The sequence below is a fragment of the Podarcis erhardii genome (genome assembly GCF_964252035.2).
Source record: "Podarcis erhardii genome assembly, chromosome: 10".
NCBI lineage: Eukaryota > Metazoa > Chordata > Lepidosauria > Squamata > Lacertidae > Podarcis > Podarcis erhardii.
The window spans coordinates 76,423,508-76,447,942 of NC_138500.1; the positions used below are offsets into that span (position 1 = coordinate 76,423,508).

The 24,435-nt window shown below is 42.7% G+C and overlaps 1 protein-coding gene across 5 annotated transcripts in view; it reads left to right on the forward strand.

The window, feature by feature from the left end:
* The window catches only part of RASSF8 (Ras association domain family member 8), a 134,202-nt gene that overhangs the window by 96,290 nt on the left and 13,477 nt on the right, over window positions 1–24,435 (forward strand). For all 5 annotated transcript variants that reach the window (XM_081879189.1, XM_081879190.1, XM_081879188.1 and 2 more), the window contains one exon: window positions 2,274–2,468. In XM_081879189.1, the coding sequence (XP_081735315.1) occupies window positions 2,366–2,468 (103 nt within the window). In that variant the 5' untranslated portion in view covers window positions 2,274–2,365. The remainder of the gene's footprint in view (window positions 1–2,273; window positions 2,469–24,435) is intronic.

Consider the following 24,435-nt stretch of genomic DNA (forward strand, 5'->3'; position numbering starts at 1 on the left):
GGAGGCCATTTACAGGATAAAGGAAGTCTTTTATTTTTATGTTTGTTTTCTTTATGTAAGGGGATAGGAGTTTAAATTTTATAATTAAATTGTCAGTGGTGGTGGGTTTGTTTGTATGTATGAGTTGTTGTGGACTATGTTGTAAATAATTTATTTTTAAAAATATTTTAAAAATATTTTAAAAATAAAGCAAATACATTTCTTTCCTTTTTAACTACTGTGTGGAAATCACTGTAGATTAATCTCTGGTGCTAACACGTGTTTTAAGAAGTCTAGTTTATGGCTACAATCCAAAGACCTGCTTCATATATGACCAAGAGATTGGCAATTATGCCCAGGGAAATTGACTTCTTTTAAGCAATTTGTGCTTCTCTCATATCACAAAACGGCTGTAGACCAGGGTGGATAAAAATCAGTGATCAGATTTTTTAAAAATTTAAATTGGATTTTTAAAAAATTAAATTGGATTTTTAAAAAATTAAATTGGATTTCTAAAATAAAAAGCTTTTGAAGGGAAAATCTAAAGATAGTTTTCTATTTAAGTTACATTATAGTCCAAAGGCTATTCCTCAGGAAATAAGGATTTGTTTTAAGTTTTTCATGTGTGCTAAAACTCAGTCTAAAGTTTTTTAAAAAATAAAAAATCATTTAACATCAGTTAACAAACATGGATACGTATGCTATAATGTTATTGTTTTAGTTAAATAAATTGGTTAAATTGTTATAAAGAAAACGATTATTTTTCTCCTTCCAATAAAGTACAGTAGAAAAGTTGTCCAAATATAAACAGTTAACTTATTAAACCTCACAATAATTTCATAATTATCTGTCAATGTATTTCTAATAATATAACCAAATCAGTAATTTTGATATAACTGTAAAAACTACTCTGAAAATTTATTATTCCAAAAATGAAACATTCATCTAGTTGTAAATATTAAGATTATACCAGCAAGACTAGTCTTTCTGTAAAAAAAATGATTTAAATCAAGTCTTACTGACTAGTGATTTAAAGGTTAATTTCAAAAGCAGTTTTTCACATGAATCACCTGGAAAGCTGCTTAAGAAGTGTGAATGCAAAATGTCATTGAACCTGTAGGACTTCGGTTTCTCTTGGATCCCAACTTTTATTTATTTATTTATTTATTCATTCATTCATTCATTCATTCATGCCCCACCCATCTGGGCGGCTTCCAACAAAATATTAAACACACACTAAAACATCAAACATTAAAAACTTCCCTAAACAGGGCTGTCTTCAGATGTTTTCTAATAGTCAGGTAGTAGTTTATTTCCTTGACATCTGATGGGAGGGGGTTCCACAGGGTGGGTGCCACCACCGAGAAGGCCCTCTGCCTGGTTCCCTGTAACTTGGCTTCTTGCAGCGAGGGAACCGCCAGAAGGCCCTCAGCATATGTAGGGCTCTTTAAAAGCCATGTTTGTTTCCATGGGCATCCCAGGCAAATGAGGTACAAAGAAAAAAGTCAAGATGCTAATGTAATAAATAAATGGATAGGGGTACATTTCACCCAGTGATATGCAGATGGATTGTTCTGGGTCACTTCTGTATTATAATACGTGTGTCCTATTTTATAAACATGGGAAAACCTAAGGTAGCATAGCTGCTTAATTGGTCCTGAATTTGCCTTTCTTGCAACTAGAAGACTGTTGTGGTAGACACTGTATGTCATTCATAGTGCTTGAAAGTTCTGCAAAATCAAGCTGAATTAGACTATCTCAGGAAGGATCCAAGACATGTTAAAGGTCTGTCCATACTCATATGAGGCCTAATAAATAACTCAACAAGTGCTGACAATGGCTATGTTGTACAAATAATGGAACTAATTTCTAGTCATATTTTTTTTTGCGATAACAAAATGAAATTTGGCCTTTTTAGAAGCAAATTGTAAATAGAGGTTAATTTCAAAAACTGTATAAATATAGAGAAATCTTGCTTTTTTAAATTATGCAATAGCATGTCTTACTTTAAGCCTTATATGTTGCTTCATCTTTAGTAATAGGAATGTATACCTAATCAAATAATAAAATGAGTTAATTACCCTTTCTGTTGTTTTGAAGGGCGTTGGGAGGAGGATAGAAAGTGCTGCCTTCAAAAGATAAACTTCGTTGAATAATGGAAGTTTTACTACTTACATTTCTTTTCCTTTTTTTACCAGTTACATTTCATTTTAAATATAAATTGTTTAACCTAGGAGAGAAGTCCTTTTGTCTCTCTAGGCCATCATAAGCAGAGTTTTTATTTTATTTTTCAGATAATTCCCACCAGTATGTTGACACTATCTGGCATAGCTGTAAACGTGACTTGTCATCTCAATTGCATCCATGGCTGTTGACCTGGTAAATCATGGAGCTGAAAGTATGGGTGGATGGAGTCCAGAGGATCGTTTGTGGTGTCACCGAAATTACAACTTGCCAGGAAGTTGTTATAGCTCTTGCTCAGGCAATAGGTAAGTGAAATAATCTCCTTGTGCTCCATGTGCATAGATGAGTCTGTGTTGTGGGGGCTGGGGGCACTTTTTCTGTTGAAGACAACTGTTCAGGTATGCTTGCACTTCAATGACTTCTGTATTTTCTTACCACGTGGCTATTGAGGAAAGCTTGAAAAGGTCCCTGCCCATTTGCTGCTTCTCCATGGAACCTGATTCTGTTGACTTGACTTGATTGAACAAATGAACATTCTTGGAAGTTTTCCAGTGCTGTCACTTTTGCTAAAACCCATTTGTTTGACTCTTCAATAATGCAAGCAACTTGTTGCTTCAGTATATACTTGAAGCACCAAAACCAAACTTTGATTCAAGATGTTTCCCTTTATTATCATCCCTCTAATGGGGTACATGGAAGTTGAGCAGAGGCCACTGGAGTGTACATTGCAAGGCTTTGAAGGGTATACGTTAATCTGCTGTAGGGGTGGGGAACCTTTGGTCCTCCAGATGTCAGACCCAGCCAGCATCACCAACGGTTCATTTTAAATCAGAATCCTTGGTTCAAATAAACACTAAGCCAGGATTCTTTCACGTTCTCTTCCTGGCCATGTGGAAGGAAGAAAAGGGAAAAGGGAAGAGTGAGCCTGGTGCTTTTCTCTGGTTTATTCAGGTTCACCCACATAGTTCTAACCCATTTTAACCAGTTGTGAATGTGATCTACGTTAGCTAAAATAGTTCAGATCTCCAAGAAGAAAAAGTAGATGTACCACTGCTGCTTGTTTAACAGCCCACACAATCTCTGTGATAAAACAAAAACTCAGAGTAAGTGGCTTTGCAGTGCTTCAGTACTTAACAACTCTGTATTCTGTGTGCTGCAGATTATGATCCTTGAAGCTCTATTTACTATTAATATTCCCACACTGACAAATGAGACTTTCATATTTATAAAATATTTATTAGGGTTTTTTATAAAAAAAATACAAAGATAATAAACAGCATTGCTTTGTTATAACAAAATTTCATAACTTCTTTGGACTTCCTCACGTCTCCCGCTCCCACTTACATCGTTAATAATTTTTTTCAAGCAAATTATCATCTTATTTGCAAATTTATAACCACTCAATTCAATATAGTGTAACAATTCTCCAACAAATTTTTGTTTCTCTTAATCTCATTTATCATCAATTTCCGATCCAATTTAGTGATGGCCAATTATTTATAACCAAGCATCCTTATTAACATTCCTCTAAATCACAATATTTTTGTAGATAAATCTTAAATTTCTTCCAATCTTCTTCAATCCTTTCTTCTCCCAGGTCTCGAATTCTGCCAGTCATCTCCGCCAGTTGCATATAGTCCATCAGCTGCATCTGCCACTCTTCCAGTGTGGGTAGATCTTGAGTTTTCCAGTTCTTAGCGATGAGTATCCTTGCTGCCGTTGTTGCATACATAAAGAATGTTCTATCCTTCTTTAACACCTTCTGGCCGACAATACCCAGAAGGAAGGCTTCTGGTTTCTTAGTGAAGGTATACTTAAATACCTTTTTCAGCTCATTATATATCATTTCCCAGAAGACCTTCACTTTAGGGCAGGTCCACCAGAGGTGAAAGAATGTTCCTTCATTTTCTTTACATTTCCAACATTTATTATCAGACAAATGGTATATTTTGGCAAGTTTAACTGGGGTCATGTACCATCTGTATATCATTTTCATTACATTTTCCTTTAAAGCATTACATGCAGTAAAGTTCAGCCCAGTGGTCCACAACCTTTCCCAGTCCTCAAACATAATGTTATGCCCAATATCCTGTGCCCATTTTATCATAGCCGATTTAACCATTTCGTCTTGTGTATTCCATTTCAACAGCAAGTTATACATTCTTGAAAGTACCTTAGCCTTAGGTTCTAACAGCTCTGTTTCCAACTTCGATTTCTCCACCTGGAACCCTAACTTTTTGTCGTTTTTAAACACTTCTTTAATCTGAGCGTAATGTAACCAGTCTCGCACTTTATCCTTCATTTTCTCCAAACTCTGCAATTTCCAATTATTTCCATCTTTTTCTAATATTTCCCAATATTTTGGCCAGTCGGCTTCCATATTGGGTCTTTTTCGGGCCTTAGCTTCCAGAGGTGAAAGCCACCTTGGAGTTTTATTTTCCAATAAGTCTTTGTATTTTGTCCAGACATTAAATACTGCTTTCCTGACAATATGGTTCTTAAAGGCCTTATTGATCTTAACTTTGTCATACCATAAGTATGCATGCCAACCAAAAGCATTGTTAAAACCTTCCAAATCCAGCACGTCAGTGTCTTCGAGAAGTAGCCAGTCTTTTAGCCAGCAGAAGGCTGCGGCTTCATAGTACAACCTTAAGTCTGGCAGGGCAAAGCCCCCTCTTTCTTTCGCATCGGTTAATATCTTAAACTTAATTCTGGGCTTTTTGCCCTGCCAGACAAATTTGGAAATATCTCTCTGCCACTTCCGGAAGCACTCCGTTTTGTCCACAATCTGCAACGTTTGAAACAAAAATAGCATCTTTGGCAATACATTCATCTTAATAGCTGCAATTCGGCCTAACAAAGAAAGCTTCAATTTTGTCCAACTGTCCAAGTCTCTCTTGATTTCAGACCAGCATTTTTCATAATTATCCTTAAATAGACTCAGATTTTTTGCTGTTATATTTACCCCTAGGTACTTTACCTTTTTAACCAGTGATAATTCTGTTTCTCTCTGAAACCGTTCTGACTCTGTATCTGTCAAATTTTTTCCCAACACCTTTGCTTTCTGTTTATTTAGCTTAAATCCCGCCACCCGACCAAAATCATGAATCAATTGTAATACTCTTTTCGTACTAGATTCTGGCTCCTGCAATGTCAAAACTAGGTCATCTGCAAAGGCTTTAAGTTTATATTGTTTCGCTCCGACCTGAATCCCTTGCACCAACCGGTCCCCTCTAATCAAATTCAAGAGCACCTCCAAAACTGAGATAAATAACAAAGGAGAGATCGGGCAGCCTTGTCGTGTTCCTTTTTCAATTCTAAACTCTTCTGTTACCACATTGTTAACTATCAATTTTGCCTTTTGTTCTGAATATATCGCATCAATCCCATTTTCAAAACCCCGCCCCACTCCCATTTCTTTTAAATTTCCCTTTATGAATTTCCAGGAGATGTTGTCAAAGGCCTTCTCCGCGTCTATAAAGATTAGCACTGCTTTAGTGTTTATATCTGTTTGCAAAAGTTCCAAAATGTCAATAATGTTCCTTGTATTAGCAAACATGTGTCTACCTGGGAGAAAGCCAGCCTGATCTTTATGTATTACTTCATTTAAAACTCTTTTGAGTCTGCCTGCCAAAACATCAGCAAATATTTTATAATCCACATTTAAAAGGGAGATGGGGCGATAGTTCTTAAGTTGTGTCTTTTCAGTTTCTGATTTGGGTATCAATGTGATAAAAGCTTCCTTCCACGATTCCGGCGCCTTCTTTCCCTCCATAATTTCATTGCTAACCTCCAACAATGGTTGAATCAAATAGTCACTTAATATCTTATAGTACTTGGAGGTCAAGCCATCTGGCCCTGGAGATTTGCCCAGTTTCATGTTCTGAATGGCACGTTCGATCTCTTGTCGTGTTATTTTGCTGTTCAGGAGTAATCTGTTTTCTTGTGACAGTTTTTTAAGTCCATTTTTTCCCAAAAATTGTACAATCTCAGCCTCATTTTGCGGCCCTTGAGTATATAGTTTTTAAAAATATTTCTGGAAACACTTTCTAATCTCCACAGGGTTCTGAATATTTCTTCCTTCAATTTCCAAATTTGTTACTATATTCAACTTTTGTCTCTTCTTCAACTGCCAGGCCAGCAGTTTCCCGCATTTATTTGCCGATTCAAACGTTTTTTGTTTCATTGATTTAATCTTCCATTCTATTTCCTGGTTTATCAGTTTAAAATATTGTGCCTGATGAAGTTTAATTTCTCTCAAAATCAGCTGTGATTTCGGATTTATTCTTAACTTCTTCTCTAATTCTTTAATTTTCTCCAAAATCTTTTCTTTCTTTTCATTTTGTGTTCTTTTCTTTATAGCATTCTGTTGTATCAAGAACCCTCTCATCACAGCTTTGCTTGCGTCCCAAATTATTCTCTTTTCCACCGAAGTGTTCAGATTTATCTCAAAATAGTCCTTTAAAACTTTTTGGGCCTTCTTAATGATCTCCTGATCTCTGAACAAGTTGTCATTCATCTTCCATCTAAAGGAGCCAGTTGGTAATAGTGTCATATCCATTTTCAAAGCGTTATGGTCGGAGCAGGTCTTTGGGCAGATTTCCACTTTCCTGACCTTAGGTGCCAGACCTCTAGAAATCCATATTTGGTCGATTCTTGTCCAAGTCAGCTGGGCTTCAGAGAAGAATGTTCCTTCTTTTCCCGGGGGGTTCTTAGTTCTCCATATATCTTTTTTTTAAAAAAAATATTTATTAAGGTTTTTTTAGATATAAAATACACACATAGAACAATCTTACTTCTATCACAACAAATTCTTCGCTTCTTTGGACTCCCTCACGTCCCCCTCTCCCATTTACGTCGTTAAGAAAAATTTTTCCAAACAAATTATCAGCTTGTTTACAATCTCATGTCCACACATTCAAATATAATCTAGCATTTTTTCCAATAAATTTTTATATTTTCTTTAATCTCACTTAGCATTAAATTTAAATCTAGTTTAGTGGTCGCCAATTTTTTATAATCTAGCATCCTTCTTAACATTCAAACAAATTACAATGTTTTTGTAGATACATCTTGAATTTCTCCCAGTCTTCCTCCATCTTTTCTTCTCCCAGATCTCGGATTCTGCCAGTCATCTCGGCCAGTTGCATATAGTCCATCAGCTGCATCTGCCACTCTTCCAGTGTGGGTAAATCTTGAATTTTCCAATTTTTTGCGATGAGAATCCTTGCTGCCGTTGTTGCATACATGAAAAATGTTCGATCCTTCTTTAACACCCTCTGGCCGACAATACCCAGAAGGAAGGCCTCTGGTTTCTTAGTGAAGGTATACTTAAATACCTTTTTCAACTCATTATATATCATTTCCCAGAAGGCCTTCACCTTAGGGCATGTCCACCAGAGGTGAAAGAATGTACCTTCATTTTCTTTACATTTCCAACATTTATTGTCAGACGAATGGTATATTTTGGCAAGTTTAACTGGGGTCATGTACCATCTATATATCATTTTCATAACATTTTCCTTCAGAGCATTACATGCAGTGAAGTTCAACCCAGTGGTCCACAACCTTTCCCAGTCCTCAAACATAATGTTATGCCCAATATCCTGTGCCCATTTTATCATAGCCGATTTAACCATTTCGTCTTGTGTATTCCATTTTAGCAGCAAGTTATACATTCTAGATAGTACCTTGGTCTTTGGTTCTAACAATTCAGTTTCTAACTTCGATTTCTCCACCTGGAACCCTAACTTTTTGTCATTTTTAAAAACTTCTTTAATCTGAGCATAATGTAACCAGTCTCGCACCTTGTCCTTCATTTTCTCCAAACTCTGCAATTTCCAATTGTCTCCATCTTTTTCTAATATTTCCCAATATTTTGGCCATTTGGCCTCCATATTGGGTCTTTTTAGGGCCTTAGCCTCCAGAGGTGAGAGCCACCTTGGAGTTTTGTTTTCCAGTAAGTCTTTATATTTTGTCCAGACATTAAACACTGCTTTCCTGACAATATGGTTCTTAAAGGCCTTATTGATCTTAACTTTATCATACCATAAGTATGCATGCCAACCAAAAGCATTGTTAAAACCTTCCAAGTCCAGCACGTCAGTGTCTTCGAGAAGTAGCCAGTCTTTTAGCCAGCAAAAAGCTGCGGCTTCATAGTACAACTTTAAGTCTGGCAGGGCAAAGCCACCTCTTTCTTTCGCATCTGTTAATATCTTAAACTTAATTCTGGGCTTTTTGCCCTGCCAGACAAATTTAGATATATCTTTCTGCCACTTCCGGAAGCACTCCGTTTTGTCCACGATCTGCAATGTTTGAAACAAAAACAACATTTTTGGCAATACATTCATCTTGATAGCAGCAATTCGGCCTAACAAAGAAAGCTTCAATTTTGTCCAACTATCCAAGTCTCTCTTAATTTCAGACCAACATTTTTCATAATTATCCTTAAATAGACTCAGGTTTTTTGCTGTTATGTTTACCCCTAGGTATTTTACTTTTTTGACCATAGTTAGTTCTGTTTCTCTCTGAAACCGTTCCGACTCTATATCTGTCAAATTTTTTCCCAACACTTTAGTTTTCTGTTTATTTAATTTAAATCCTGCCACCCGACCAAAATCCTGTATCAATTGTAATACTCTTTTCGTACTAGATTCTGGCTCCTGCAGGGTCAAAACTAGGTCATCTGCAAAAGCTTTCAATTTGTATTGTTTCGCTCCGACCTGAATCCCTTCCACCAACCGGTCCCCTCTGATCACATTCAAGAGCACCTCCAGAACCGAAATAAATAACAAAGGGGAAATCGGGCAGCCTTGTCGTGTTCCTTTTTCAATTTTGAACTCTTCTGTAACCACATTGTTAACTATCAATTTAGCCTTTTGTTCTGAATATATTGCGTCAATCCCATTCTCAAACCCCCGTCCCACTCCCATTTGATTTAAGTTTCCCTTCATAAATTTCCAAGAAATATTGTCAAAGGCCTTCTCCGCGTCTATAAAAATTAACACTGCTTTTGTATTTATGTCTGTTTGCAAAAGTTCCAAAACGTCAATAATATTCCTAGTATTTGCAAACATATGTCTGCCTGGGAGAAAGCCTGCCTGGTCTTTATGAATTACTTCATTAAGGACTCTTTTAAATCTACTTGCCAAAATGTCTGCAAATATTTTGTAATCCACGTTCAAAAGGGAGATGGGACGATAGTTTTTGAGTTGTGTCTTTTCAGCTTCAGATTTTGGTATCAATGTGATAAAGGCTTCCTTCCACGATTCCGGCGCCTTCTTCCCTTCCATAATTTCATTACAGACCTCCATCATTGGTTGGATCAGATAGTCTTTTAATGTCTTATAATACTTGGAGGTCAGACCGTCTGGCCCTGGAGATTTGCCCAGTTGCATGTTCTGGATAGCTTGTTCAATCTCTTGTTGTGTTATTTTGTTGTTCAGGATTAATCTGTTTTTTCTTAGTTCTCCATATATCAATCCAATCCATATTGTCTGTCATTTCGAAAAAAGTCTTTGGTAGTCTGCCATCTTTAGTAACTTTTTGGCTTTGTGACTTATCCATGTTAGTTGATACAATCCCATTCATATCTCCCATCATAATGATGTTGTCGTAGTCCAGATATTCCAGCATGCTCTCATGCAACTTCTTATAGAATTCCGATTTCCCATCATTTGGTGCATAAATTCCTAATAACAAAATTTTTTCTCCTTGATGTTGTATTTCAATTGCCAAAATTCTGCCATGTTCATCTTTAAATAGAAATTTAGGTGAAAGGCTCTCTTTTGCATATATCACCACCCCTCTCTTCTTCACTATGTCTGAAGATATAAATTCCTGGCCAAGTCTTTTGTTTATCAACACTTTTCTGTGGAGCCTAGTCACATGTGTTTCTTGCAGACAGATAATGTCCAATTGTTCCTTTTTTAGTATATGAAAAAGTTTCCTCCTTTTTTCCGGAATGTTACAGCCATTTATATTCCAGCTCAAAAGTTGCAGAGACATCCTGAATAAATCTGGTTATTTTTCTGGGGGTGGTACCTTATTCGCTGGATCTTCAGGATCCAAGGGTGCAGGTGCCTCTGGTGCTCCAGGCCCCGAAGGTAATCCAAGTCCTTTATGAAGGTCTTCTCCGTGCTGGTTCAGAAACTTATCTCTGTCTTCCAGTGTTCTAATTTTATTCTTCCTCCCTCTAAAAGTAAAAGATAGTCCTTGCGGAAAGTCCCACCTAAAAATGATGGAGTTGCTCCTCAGCAGTCTTGCTAGTTCCAAATATTCAGATCTCAGATCCAAAAGCTGTTTAGGAATATCCTTGTAAATTTCAATCCTTTTGTCCAAAATGTCCAGTGACTTCCCGTAGTGTAGGCCCAAAATCTTGTCCCTCTCCTCCTTTGATCTCAGTGTTATCAAGCAGTCTCTGGGTTTGTCTTTTTTTGTCAATCTTCCGAGTCTGAAAGCTGATGTAATCTTAAAGTCTTTCTCCTCTAGATTCCAGTGCTTGGAAAATATTTTGGTCAGAAACTCAGCCAAGTTATCTTCTTCCACTTCCGGTACCAGCCTTATCCTTAAATTAGTCTCCCTATTTTTCAATTCAATCATCGAAAGGTAGGTCTGATGTTCACCTACTTGTTTGTTGAGTGGTCTCACCTCTTTTTCTAGCTTTCCAAGTCTTTGGCTAGTGTCTTCAGCCAATTTCCTGTTCTCCCCTGTAGCCTCCTTCAATTCTGCAATTGTTTGGGCGTTCTGTGCCACTTGTCCAGTTAATCTATTTAAACTTTCTGTGTTTTGATCTATTTTAAATGTTTGTTCATCGGCCTTTTTATCCAAAGATTCCACTTTCTTGTCCAAAGATTCCAATTTTTCATAGATTTTTTCTAAGATAGAAGCAGCTGTTCCTGAGGCCATATCTTCCAGTTGTAATTCCTCTGTTTCTCCTTCCCCTGCACGTGGCAGTGAAGCGGTTTCTTCCTCAGAAAGCAAAATAGGCATAGACGATCTACGTTGCTGTAAAGTTGAGGCTAAGGTTGTTTGTCTAGTTCTTGGTCTTTGTTCTTTTTCTTTAGACTCCTTTTTCTTTGCGCCACTCATTCCAAATTTATCTAAAAGTCAAGGTCAGGCTGAGTTGTTCCCATGAGAAAGAGACGGCCCAGATGGTAACAGTCAGCCAGGAGGCCGGGAAATAGAAAGTAAAACAATGTCACTGCTGTAAAGTCCAAAAGCCTCTAGGGGGAGCTTAAAATGTCTTTCAGGAAGGAATTAATTAGTGCAAAACACAGAGAAAATAAAGTTAATGTCCAAAAACCTTCAAATGTTAGATTTTCAGCAGAGTTGGTGTTACAAAAACACAATGTCTCAAACAGTGCTTGCTGGTACTTCTAATGGTGTTTCAAAGTAACAAAGTCCAAACCCCTCAGATTTTTCCCCAATTTATGTTTCAAAGTATTTAAGTCTGCAGGCTGACTGCTACTGTTGCCAGGCAGTTCCAGCACCTGGGTTTCTTCTTTAAATGTAAGTTCAACAGAGGAAGATTCCACCATCCAAATCAAAACATAAATCCAATGCTTACAGTCTTTTCTGCATTAAAAAAGATTCAATGAATGCTCAGATCCAATTTGTTAAAAGTTCATTCACTGCCTCCACTCCTCCTGCTCTTTGCTTTGAAGTTTAGTGACAGCGGAAGACGGACTTCCTTTTTTTTCGTCCTCCGCTTTCAGCCAAATTCTGTAGCTTTTGATCTTTAAATTGTTTAAAAGTCCTTATTACTCACGGGTTGCTGCTTTCCAAAGTGCCAAATCCAGGAAGAAAGGTCAGCGCTCACCGGCAACAGCTACGCGGCTTCACTCCGCCGATTGCGGAACGACCCTCAGCGCCGCAGCCTCCTCCGCGATCCGGAGCCCCTTATGGGGTTCCTTCAACGTTTTGGGGGCCGCTCCTGGCGCCCGCCGGGTCCCAGGACCGCAGGCTTCTGCCGCCTGCGGTTTTCCGTTGTGGGTCTCCGCTTCACCGTAGCGGACGACCCGTTTTCGAGCGGAGCTCCCTTCCCGGTTAGGAAAGGGCAGCCATTACCCTTCGCGCCGCCTCCAGAAGACAAATGAGACTTTCAATTCCTTTGCTATTTGAACCTATTACCACTGCTACACTAATTGGCTGAAAGTAGCTGTTTAATTTTGCAATTTCTTTTTCTTTTATCAATCTTTTTAAGAAGAGATTTGGGTGGAGGGATTTAAATCTAGAATTTAATTTCATTAATATATCTTCCTCCAGAGAGAATGAGTGCTATCAGGTTATGCATCCTGAACAATTTAATTTTCATATCTATTCTGACATAAATTGGATATGTATTTGTGTACCTTTTTTACCTATGGAAGTTTTTGCAGCATTCAAGCTGCTGTATCCATAATGTGATTTAAAATATGTCAGTATCTCTGTTTTAATGGGAAATTGTGCTTAAAATCCTGTTTCATGCTGTGCAGATTCAGACAAAATTCAAATAGCTATTCTGATAAGCTTTCTGAAATTTGCATATGAAATACTTCGACTGTTTTCACTTTGAAATCCTTAGGTAATGCTTTGTAATACTTACATGAGAATTATAGGAATTTTGCATAGTAAGGAGGAGAGTTGCGAACATTTTTAATGGTGTATCATGGTGTCAAGTCTCTTACATTCTTTCTACTTTCACCAAATAAATAGAAAATGAGGGAGGAAACATCTGATATCTGAGGCTACATTATTCAGCGTTAAGTGCTAAAACATCATTTACTGTGCATTCTTAGTTTTACATACAGATTTTATTCTGAACTGTATATCAGCTAAGAACTCGTGTCTGTGGTGTGGAAGTTAAATGAACAGTTTCCCCCTTTTCCTCCTTGATAAAACTTTTAGAAGGGATGGAGTAAATTTACTTTTGTGTATCCTTACCAAACTGCTATTTCAAGCCTTGTGACTGAGAGAAAACTGCAACCTTTTAAGCAACAGCAGCAACTTGACAGACCAAAATGAAATGAAAAGAAGAAATGGAACAGAGTTGCAAATATGCTCAAAGTCAATTTGGTCATGGTAGACTTTCATAGGAAGAAGAATCCAGAAGACTTGTAAGTGCAAACCCTTAGGAGAAGAAAAACTTCCTCATCCTTCTGTTATCAAAGATCCGCCTAGCGCCCCTAGGTTGCCCAGAGTTGTCAACCTTTTCTTAGGGGGGGGACCCCTTTTTTAAGGAAATGTTTACCTTTAGAATGCTTGCGGGACGCAGGGACTCACAGCGCCAACCAACGGTGTTATGTAGTGAAGTTTCACCCTGGGCCAGCAGGGGGATACTGTATATAGTTTTCACTCAGGTCCGCGTCAGTTATTTTAGGCGGGAACTCTGGGCTGTTGTTGCTACAATGTTGACTGCCGGCTGCCTATAAAAGCAGGCCGGCTGAGCTGTTTGCAGTCAGTTCTATTCCAGCTTATGAAATAAAGAGCTACTTGGAGAAATCGCTGTGTCGTCTGCTATGTCAACCCACAACTTAACACTGGCGACGAGGATGGGATCGATGGACATCAGAGCACAGCCAGATGCGGCCAGCCTCTGAACTGAGCTGAATCACTGAGCTGAATCACAGAGCGAAATCACTGAGCGAAATCACTGGACAGAACCAATTCAGAGCTGACTGTTCTGGCTAAGAGCACGGTGTTCCATCCATCGCCCTTCACGCCGGCATCGGAATCATGGCTTCACTTGTGCCTCTACCGCCGTTTGCGCCAGCCTCTGAATCATGGGACTCCTACCTCGCTCGGTTCGACTGCTACCTCCAAGCCAACGTGCTGACAGCAGTATCAAAGGATCGGAAGCGGGGCCTATTCCTCAGCCTCTGTGGGCCTGAGGTGTTTGAGACAGCCCGAGCATTGGTTGCGCCTGAAACAGTCCAGGCAACACCATGGGACACGATCCAAGAGAAGCTCCGCAACCACTACGCACCAAAGCCGTCCAAGATTGCTGCCCGCCATGCATTCTACCACCGGAACCAGGCAGAGGGGGAGTCAGTCAATCAACTACACCACCGCCCTGCGACAGGCTGCAATGCACTGTGAGTTCCGAGACTTAGACGATGCCCTGATGGATCGAATCATCTGCGGGGTCCGGGACATCCATCTGCAACGGCGTCTCCTTGCCAAGCCAGACCTCACGCTGCAGAAAGCCATTGAGGAGGCTGTGGCCTCAGAAGCTGCTGAACGCTCCGCCCAGGAGATCCGCAAGTCCAGCAGCCCGCGTCTTGCTAGGGAGCCAGTTCCGGTGCATCATGAAGAGGCCAGCAGTGATGAGGCATCCTCCAGTGAAGACGATGACGTGCACCAGACAAAGCAGGAGCGCAGGAAGTTCCAACAGAAGTCCAAGGGCCAACTGGAATGTGCCGGCTGCGGAGGCAACCATTCCTGTGCCAAGTGTCGATTCAGAGACGCCATCTGTAGGAAGTGCTCCAGAAGGGGCCACATTGCTAAGGTCTGCCGGTCGGCTTCGTCTGACACCCCCCCTTCATCGACTCGCAAGTCCAAGTCTTCACTCCAGTCTGCCAAGGAAAGTTGTTTCGCTCTCACCAACTGCCGCTGCCCGTCTGGAACCACGATTGGCCAAACCGACTCGTCTACGCGACGCAAGCTGAACGTCACGGTGCTCATTGAAGGAGCTCCATGTCACATGGAGATCGACACCGGGTCTGCCCTGTCCATCGTGTCATGGAGCACCATCAAAAGACTGGTACCCAGAGTGTCCAAAAGGCAACTCGACTCTCACCGCGTACACCTGAGAGACTACCAGGGAAATGACATTCCCGTGGTAGGCGTTGGCCGGTTCCGGATCGCCTTCAAGGATTTTTCGGGCCTGCTCCGGTTGGTGGTGGTCGAAGGTCAGCGGCCAAGCCTCCTAGGGCTAGACTGGTTTGATGCCCTTGGCCTGGAAGTCACCGGCATCAACTGCATCTCTAATGCAGAGACTGAGGGTCTGGTCAAAGACTTTGCCGAGGTTTTTGACGGCACCTTGGGGCAATATACAGGTACGCCCATCTCCTTTAGCCTTGATCCACAAGTCGCCCCCATCAAGCTAAAGCCATGCCGGGTTCCGTTTGCTCTCAAGGCTAAGGTGGACGAACAACTGGACAAACTGATCGCCCAAGGAGTTTTGGAGCCGGTTGACCACGCCAAGTGGGAAACCCCCATCGTCACGCCTGTCAAGCCAGATGGGTCGGTGAGAATCTGCGCTGACTACAAGTGCACGATCAACAAGGCACTTCAGCAGCACGCTTATCCGGTTCCTGTTGTCCAACACCTGCTGCATTCCCTGGGTGAGGGTAAGGTCTTCGCTAAGCTGGACCTTGCCCAAGCCTATCAACAACTGCCAGTCGATGATGCCACTGCTGAAGCCCAGACGACCGTCACCCACCGGGGGGCATTCCGTTGCCGCCGGTTGCAGTTCGGGGTGAGTGTGGCTCCTGGCATCTTCCAAAGCCTTATGGAGCGTCTCCTGCAAGGGCTTCCGGGTGTGGTACCATATTTTGATGACGTCTTGGTGTCTGCAGACTCACACCAGCAGCTGTTCGAGCGCCTCCGTGCCGTGCTGACCAGGTTCCAAGAGGCCGGGCTCAAGGTAAAGAGGGAGAAGTGCCAGATCGCTGTTCCACAGGTAGAGTTCCTGGGCTATCTTATCGATGCCTCCGGCCTTCACCCGACCACATCCAAGATCCACGCTATCCAGCAGGCCCCTACCCCAAAGAACAAGACGGAGTTGCAGGCGTTCCTGGGGCTGCTGAACTTTTATAACATGTTCCTGCCCCACAAAGCCACAGTGGCTGAGCCTCTTCACCGACTCCTTAGCACTAAGACGCCTTGGGCCTGGGGTCATCGGGAGACGGCGGCCTTCAACGCGGTCAAGGCTCTCCTTTCATCGGACCGTGTGCTGGTACAGTACAGTGAATCCAGGCCGCTGGTCCTTGCCTGTGACGCCTCACCTTTTGGCATCGGTGCTGTCCTTAGTCACCGTTTTCCAGACGGAAGAGAAGCACCGCTCGCCTACTTTTCCAGGACGCTATCTCCGACGGAACGGAATTACAGCCAGCTCGACAAGGAGGCACTGGCACTTGTGGCTGGAGTGAAGAGGTTCCATGAATACCTCTATGGCAGGACTTTTGACCTCATCACTGACCACAAGCCACTCCTGGGCCTCCTCGCCGGTGATCGTCCAACTCCACCGGTCCTCTCGCCACGCATGCTGCGATGGACTGTTTTCCTGGCTGCCTACCACTACCGGCTCATCCATCGCCCGGGGAAATCGATGGGCCATGCCGACGCCCTCAGCCGTTGCCCTCTTCCAGCATTTGTGGAAGACCCGGCTCCAGCTTCATCGCTCCTTCTGATTGAGGATCTTCCGGCAGCGCCTGTATCGGCTGCCACTGTGGCCTCCGCGTCTGCCCAGGATCGCACCATCAGCCGGGTGCTCAACTGGGTGTGGAGGGGGTGGCCACAAGGGCCTTTTGCATCAGAGTTCCAGCCCTTCGCAACCAGACAACATGAACTCTCAGCTCATCGCGGCTGTCTGCTGTGGGGAGACCGCGTCGTGATTCCCCAGGGACTCCGTCAGCGCGTCATGAAGGCTCTGCACGTTGGCCACCTGGGAATTGTCAAAATGAAGGCGTTGGCTCGGTGTTATGTCTGGTGGCCTAATATGGACGATGCCATCACTGCCTGGGTGTCCGCCTGTCAAGCGTGCCAAGAGTCGAGGCCTGCACCACCGGCAGCTAAGGGACACACCTGGGAGACGCCAAAGACACCCTGGTCGAGGGTGCACATCGATCTGGCTGGCCCCTTTCACGGCCGGACCTTTATGGTAGTGGTGGATGCCTATTCCAAATGGCTGGAGGTCGCCCTGATGCCCTCCACCACTACCGAAGCTGTCATCCGGGTGCTGCGAGGCCTGTTTGCAACGTATGGGTGTCCTGATGTCCTTGTCTCTGACAACAGACCGCAGTTCACGTCAGGCACGTTTGAGCGGTATCTTTTGGGACTGGGCATCCGCCATGCCCTAACGGCACCCTTTCATCCATCCAGCAACGGGCAAGCGGAAAGAATGGTGCGCTCGGCAAAAGAGGCACTGGCGCGCCTGGACTGGGGAGACTGGCATGAGCGGGTCGCCGAATACTTGTTCGTGCAACACATCACCCCTCATGCGGCCACAGGGCGGAGTCCTGCTGAACTGCTTACGGGCCGCCGCCTCAGGTCACCGCTCGACCGGCTACACCCGGACTTTGCCGTGGCTGAACCCCCAGGCTGTGCCAAGGGGGATTTGTCCCAGGAAACCAGGTCTTTGCCCGGAACTATGTGGGGGACATTCCTTGGGTGCCAGCCACAGTAGTGGGAGTCACTGGACCTCGCTCGTACCAGGTGGCACTCGAAGACGGACGCTTGTGGCGACGGCACATAGACCAGCTTAGGCGCAGGGTTGGGGACTTGGACACTACCGAGGTGCCCCCAACTGCTCTTGCGGCTCCAGAAGAGACACGTACAGATGGCGAGGCCCCACCTACACCTCCCTCGCAAACTGCCAGCGTGGAGCCGAACCGAGCCGCTTCAGAGGGTCTGCCAGACTTACCACAAACTCAGACCACTCCACTTGCGGAGGCTCCACCCACAGCAGCGGATCCAGGGGAGTTGGTTCCAACGCCACCTAGGGTCGCACCACAGCCTCAGCAAGAACTGTGTGGCCCTCCGGACTTGGCTACCAGTCCCCGGCGGTCTGGCAGAGTTCCCAAGCGCCCAACTTATTTAAAGGACTATGTTGTTGGACAGGTATCACTGTTGGTCTAAGTATGGGAAATGTAACCGATATGCTTTTGTGCCTAATTGAACCATTACGTGTAGTGCTGTATATAAGGAAACCATTACGATTGTAACTAATGCCTTATCTCGGTGGGGAGGGGTGTTATGTAGTGAAGTTTCACCCTGGGCCAGCAGGGGGATACTGTAGATAGTTTTCACTCAGGTCCGCGTCAGTTATTTTAGGCGGGAACTCTGGGCTGTTGTTGCTACAATGTTGACAGCTGGCTGCCTATAAAAGCAGGCCGGCTGAGCTGTTTGCAGTCAGTTCTATTCCAGCTTACGAAATAAAGAGCTACTTGGAGAAATCGCTGTGTCGTCTGCTATGTCAACCCACAACTTAACAAACAGGGGTGCCAGCGCCCCACACACGGGTGTACGAAGGTGGGTGTGGGTTCCATGCTGAGGGGGGACAAATTGTCACATGGCACAGTCGCCACGCTGTCCGCCTGCTGCCTCCCCCTTCCCCCTCTGCATGGCAGCTAACTGTTTCGGCTGCGCGCACAGTGCCCGTAGCGCCCTGTAACATGGGTGCTGCGCAACACATTCTGTTGCGTGCGCAAGCTGAGTTCGTTTGCTGGCTTTTCCGCTTTCAGTGCACACTACCAGCATGGGGTGCCATTGCAGAACGACAAGGAATGCAAGCGGCAGTGGAGGAAAGATCTCCAGATGGGATCCGTGCGCTCCTATTCTTCTTGTTTTGTTGCTTCTGTCGGCACACGGCGGATCCTGCTAGCATTTATCAGCCACGAGAGGCAAGAGTCCGGGATGCATGTGGTTGTCCTGACTGATCTAAGCACCTTGTCCGCATTCTCAAGCCTTACCAACTGAAATTCATCCAACAAAACAGGACTAGGCAGTGCTCTGCACACCCCATGAGATTCATACGCTGTAACAGCGGATGCGAGATCCCAGTGTATCCCAATGATGCAAGTGAATTTTTCTTCAAAATGTTTTGCAAACAAGTCACAGCAAGCTGCTGTTGTTTCTTCCACCTCCTTCAGGCCAGACTGTAACATGCCCCACACTACCCGGTAAAGCTCTGCTGGACGGCACAATCAGGATGCAATGGGGGCAGCAAAGTAGTCCTTCTTTGCAGTCTTCTCTGCCACTAGATAGGCTCGATGATGAGTCCTCACCAGTGTTGATCTTCTCTTCATAAGCCAGATGGGTGGGGTATAAATAAATTATTATTATTATTATAGTGTCCAAGAACTCTGAGCTGCCACTCTTGCGTCTTTCACTCCTACATCCAGTGTTTCAGCTAATTTAACTGCAGTTCACACATCTCAGTGGTTTCAAATCACATTGAGCCACTACAGAACTAGAAAAGAGGAAAGCTATCGTGAAACCATGGTATTTTCAAAGCTTTTTCATTTATTGCTTACCATGAATATTAATAACCATGCATAGAGTTGGAGACTTAGCATGTTTATAACCATCAGAAGAAATGGCAGAGTTGTGCAAAATCACTACCTCCGGCTCCAAAGGGAGTGCAGTAGGACTTGGGACTGTGTGGGGAAGGAAATGACCTGAATCTATGGTGAATGTCACTTATAGACCAGCTCTAATTATTTAATTCTGCAAAGTAGAAACAAGTTTCTTACGAAAACTCAAAGCTCTCAAACTATAATCCCAGTCATGAACAGCTGCTTATTTGTTCTGCACTTTACTTAAGTTCTTGATTATTTTGCAAATGTAGGTGTTACCCCTTGTTTTTCTTCATTTTTTGGTTTTAGCACTGTAATAGTTTTTAACAACAAACCAACCTGAAATTGCAGACTACGCTAAGCAGTTGGCTTGATTTGAAACACAGCTTACAGTTAAATCTCTCTCTGGCTGGCACAAGAAGTCTTTAATAGCATTATTACCGTATTTTTCGCCCTATAGGACGCACTGGCCCATAGGACGCACCTAGTTTTCAGGGGGGGAAATCAAGGGGAAAAAATATGATTTCCCCCCCGCAGCTCTGGGAGCAGCGGACAGGCTGCACGCAGCCTGTGCACTACTCCAAGACCTTCTTCCTGCTTTTGCGGGAGGTGGCGTAATTCCCCCACCTCCCGCAAAAGCCCACAGGAGCTGCGCACGACTCCTGCGGGCTTTTTGACCAGGAGGGAGAGGGGACTGAAACGGCCAGTCAGTCCCTTCTCCCTCCTTGGGGAAAAGCCCCCAAGAGCAGCACGCTCTTTAAAGGCTGTGCGGCTCCTACGGGCTTTTCTAGGAGGAATTCCCCCACCTCCTAGAAAAGCCAGCAGAAGCTACACAGCCGCTTTAAAGAGCGCCCGGCTTTTGCCTGCTTTTGCGGGAGGTGGGGGAATTCCCCCATCTCCCGCAAAAGCCCACAGGAGGGAGAAGGGATGGACTCCGCCAGTCCGTCCCTTCTCCCTCCTTGGGGAAAAGCCTGCTTTCCCCACCGCCAGCCTCCAAGCCGGGTTGGAGACTAGCAGGAAGGCTTCGCGCGCCTTCCCACTGCCCCCCATCCTCTGGGGCTGGCCATGGGGGAAGCGCTGCTTTCCCCACCGCCAGCCTCAAAGAGCAGACTCTCCTGGCTTCAGCAGAAGCGCAGGCTTCGGAGGCTTCGCGTTGCTATCGCTGAAGCCAAGGAGCCTGCATTCGCCCCATAAGACGCACACACATTTCCCCTTCATTTTTGGAGGGGGAAAAGTGCGTCTTATAGGGCGAAAAATACGGTAAATAGTCTAAAAGCTCAGGACCTTAATTAACTGTGTTGGATCATAGTTTCCCCACCCCCCCACCCCCCCGCACATCACCAACGCTGCTTTATTGTTTCCCTCCTTAATTTTTAAAGAGATGCTTAAATTGCCAGGATAGGCTGCATTTACCACATGTGGGTTAAACCACAGAGCCTAGGGCTTGCCGATCAGAAGGTCGGTGGTTCGAATCCCCGCGATGGGGTGAGCTCCCGTTGCTCGGTCCCTGCTCCTGCCAACCTAGCAGTTCGAAAGCACGTCAAAGTGCAAATAGGTACTGCTCCGGCGGGAAGGTAAATGGTGTTTCCGTGCGCTGCTCTGGTTTGCCAGAAGTGGGTTAGTCATGCTGGCCACAAGACCTGGAAGCTGTACGCTGGCTCCCTCGGCCTGTGAAGCGAGATGAGCGCTGCAACCCCAGAGTGGGCCACGACTGGACCTAGTGGTCAGGGGTCCCTTTACCTTACCAGGATAGGCTGCTTTTTACCACAAGGACATTGTTCATTGCAACCCACAAATAGATGTTTTAGCTTCCCAAAGTGTATGCTGATTCCAGTCTACATCTTGGCTCTGCATGTGACTCAATAATTTCAGTTAGGTTTATTGTTAGATTAATTGTTAGATTCAGTTAGATTATTAATATTAACAAATAATATATGGGTTGCAATTGTTCTCTGGTAAGAACAAACAAACAATACATAATGATGCATGGCACCATACATCATAGTAACCCTTAACAGCCAATATTTTGCAATTCCAATAAATATTAAAACACAATTCAGTGTCGGCCTCATAAAGTGTTATTGTGAGCATATATACTCTAGACTTAACCTGAAGCACCACTTTAGCTAATGGGGCCTCCTGCTGCTGCTGTGCCGCCGGAGCACAATTTCTGTTCTCATCCTGAAGCAAAGTTCTTAACCCAAGGTATTATTTCTGGGTTAGTCTGTAACCTGAAGCGTATGTAACCTGAGCTACCACTGTATAGAATAAATAGTATTGGCACTACTAATTCAGAGCAGACCTATCTTTGAGTGTTTACATTCTTAGTTTGATATCTTTCTAATTTTATCATAAATTTAAGAGCCAAGAAGGAAAACACTTCAGTACAAAGCAGTCTCACTGTCAAATCAAATCTCAATTATTATTTCTTTACATTGCTTTGTTTCATAAATAATAGTTTTCCATTCCAGCATATGTTTATGTGATGCTCTATGTTCTTCTTTTCCCAGTTCAAACTGGTTAATATAATCACATAATATTTCATAACCTGAAACTAAATAACTCAATTGTTCCTGATTATCTGAAAGCCTTTTAAGTTGGATATTACTAGCAATGTTCATAAGTTTCAGGGTATAAACATTAGGCAGAAAAGTCAGTGTTGGGTTCAGCCATCTTAATCTCTGACTTGTATCAGGAAGGCTTTTCTTCTTCTCCATTGGGACAAGTCAGAGAAATCATTGGGTAAGACTTCTCCAAGAAAGGCCATTTCCAGCATCTTAAAATTCTTATAACGCTTTTGAAATGTACTTGTGCTTATTACAGCTATGGTGGTTGTTTTTTTGCATGTGTTCTATATTTTCAAGTCATTTCTTGTTATGTAAATATTTTTGATACTTGGAAGTAATCTTTTTTTATATATAAAATCCTCTCACGTAACTTAATTATCTTCAGTGTTAGTACAACACCTACCAAGACCAACAGGAAATAACAGTTCCACATTCTTTATGGGTAATCTCGCACATTCTAGTTAACACAGCAGCTTAGAGTTTGCTTAGCTACTGGAATGTGAGAATTTAACAGTAAAAAGCACACTGCAACATTGAGACCAAGATGAGTTCATACAATGCTGAACCATACCATAAAAACAGGCCTTATAGGATCTAATAACAGTAAAATATTGAATATATAATAGGGTACTTTCCTAATAGTAATCTTACTAGTAGTAACAGTAGTTACCACCACATTTGCTGGTATTCTACAGATGGTATTTGTATGTGATACAGATGTCCCCGTTTCAACAAATCAGCCCCCTGACAAAATCCATCTATTTAGTAGGAAGTTTAAAAGTGTCCCTGGATTCACTGAAAAAAATCTGGTAACCTTATCTTAGCCCTGCTGTGAAAAAAAAACATATTTCATTGCACCTGCACCCGTGCACTTTTCCTTTAGTGCTTATATGTATTCCTCTTTCTATGTTTGTTTCATATACATTTCAGCTGCTATCCATGACAGTTGGTTACTATCAGGAGTTCAAACGTAAATGGGACATGCCACTAGAAAGCAATGAAGAGAACTGCCCCACTACAAATAACCCACAGTATTTTTGGCTCCAAATTCATGCTCTGTTCATTATTAAGCTTGCATTTCCAACCCTCTTCAATTTTTATGAAGATTGTCATAGCTCAAGTGGGGTGGTCAGTTTAAAAAGTACAGTGTTCCCATGGTTCTCAAATGTAATCCGTTCTGGAAGTCTTCCAAAACCAAAGCGTTCCAAAACCAAGGCGTGCTTTCCCATAGAAAGTAATGCAAAACGGATTAATCTGTTCCAGACTTTTAAAAACAACCCCTAAAGCAGAAATTTAACATGAATTTTACTATCTAATGATACCATTGACCCATAAAATGAAAGCAATAATCGATGTACTGTACTATTATTTTCTTACCTGCATTGATGATAGTCATCGTTTGGATGGGGGGCTTTTTTTTTTTTTTTTTAAAAAAAATAATTTTTATTGATTTTACAACATAAACAAAAAACAAATAAACATAACACGACTTCCCCAAACCTCCCCTTCCCTGCATCCAAATTTTAAAAATTTTTAGCAATTCTTCATCCCATTTTTATATTTAATTCTCTTTAAAAAAATTCTATTTTATAAATTTCAATTTATAGCTGTAATTCTTTGTATCCAATCCCTTGACATCTTAACATTCCGAAATTTTACAACAATTTTTAAGATAGATTTTAAATTTTTTCCAGTCCTCCTCCACTGTCTCTTTCTTCTGGTCACGAATTCTGCCGGTCATCTCTGCCAATCCCATAAATTCAGTCACCTTGGTCTGCCATTCTTCCAGAGTAGGTAATTCTTTAGTCTTCCAATACTTCGCCAAAAGGATTCTTGCTGCTGTTGTTGCATACATAAAAAAGGTCCTATCTTTCTTTGGTACCAATTGGCCGACCATGCCCAGGAGAAAAGCCTCCGGTTTCTTTACAAATGTCCACTTAAGGATTTTCTTAATTTCATTATAGATCATTTCCCAGTAGGCCTTAATCTTTGGGCAGGTCCACCAAAGGTGATAAAAAGTTCCTTCACATTCATTGCACTTCCAACAATTGTTATTGGGCAAATGATATATCTTTGCAAGCTTGACTGGAGTCATGTACCACCTATAGATCATTTTCATTATGTTCTCTTTCAGGGCACTGCATGCCGTAAATTTAATACCTGTGGTCCATAACTGCTCCCAGTCAGCAAACATAATATCATGACCAATATCCTGTGCCCACTTAATCATAGCTGATTTAACCGTTTCATCCTGTGTATTCCATTTTAGCAGCAGATTATACATTCTAGACAAATTCTTGGTATTGGGTTCTAGCAATTCTGTTTCTAACTTTGACCTCTCCTTCTGAAATCCTAGTTTTCTGTCCTGCTTAAAAGTTTCATTGATCTGGAAATAATGTAACCAATCTCGAACTTTAGGTTTCAAT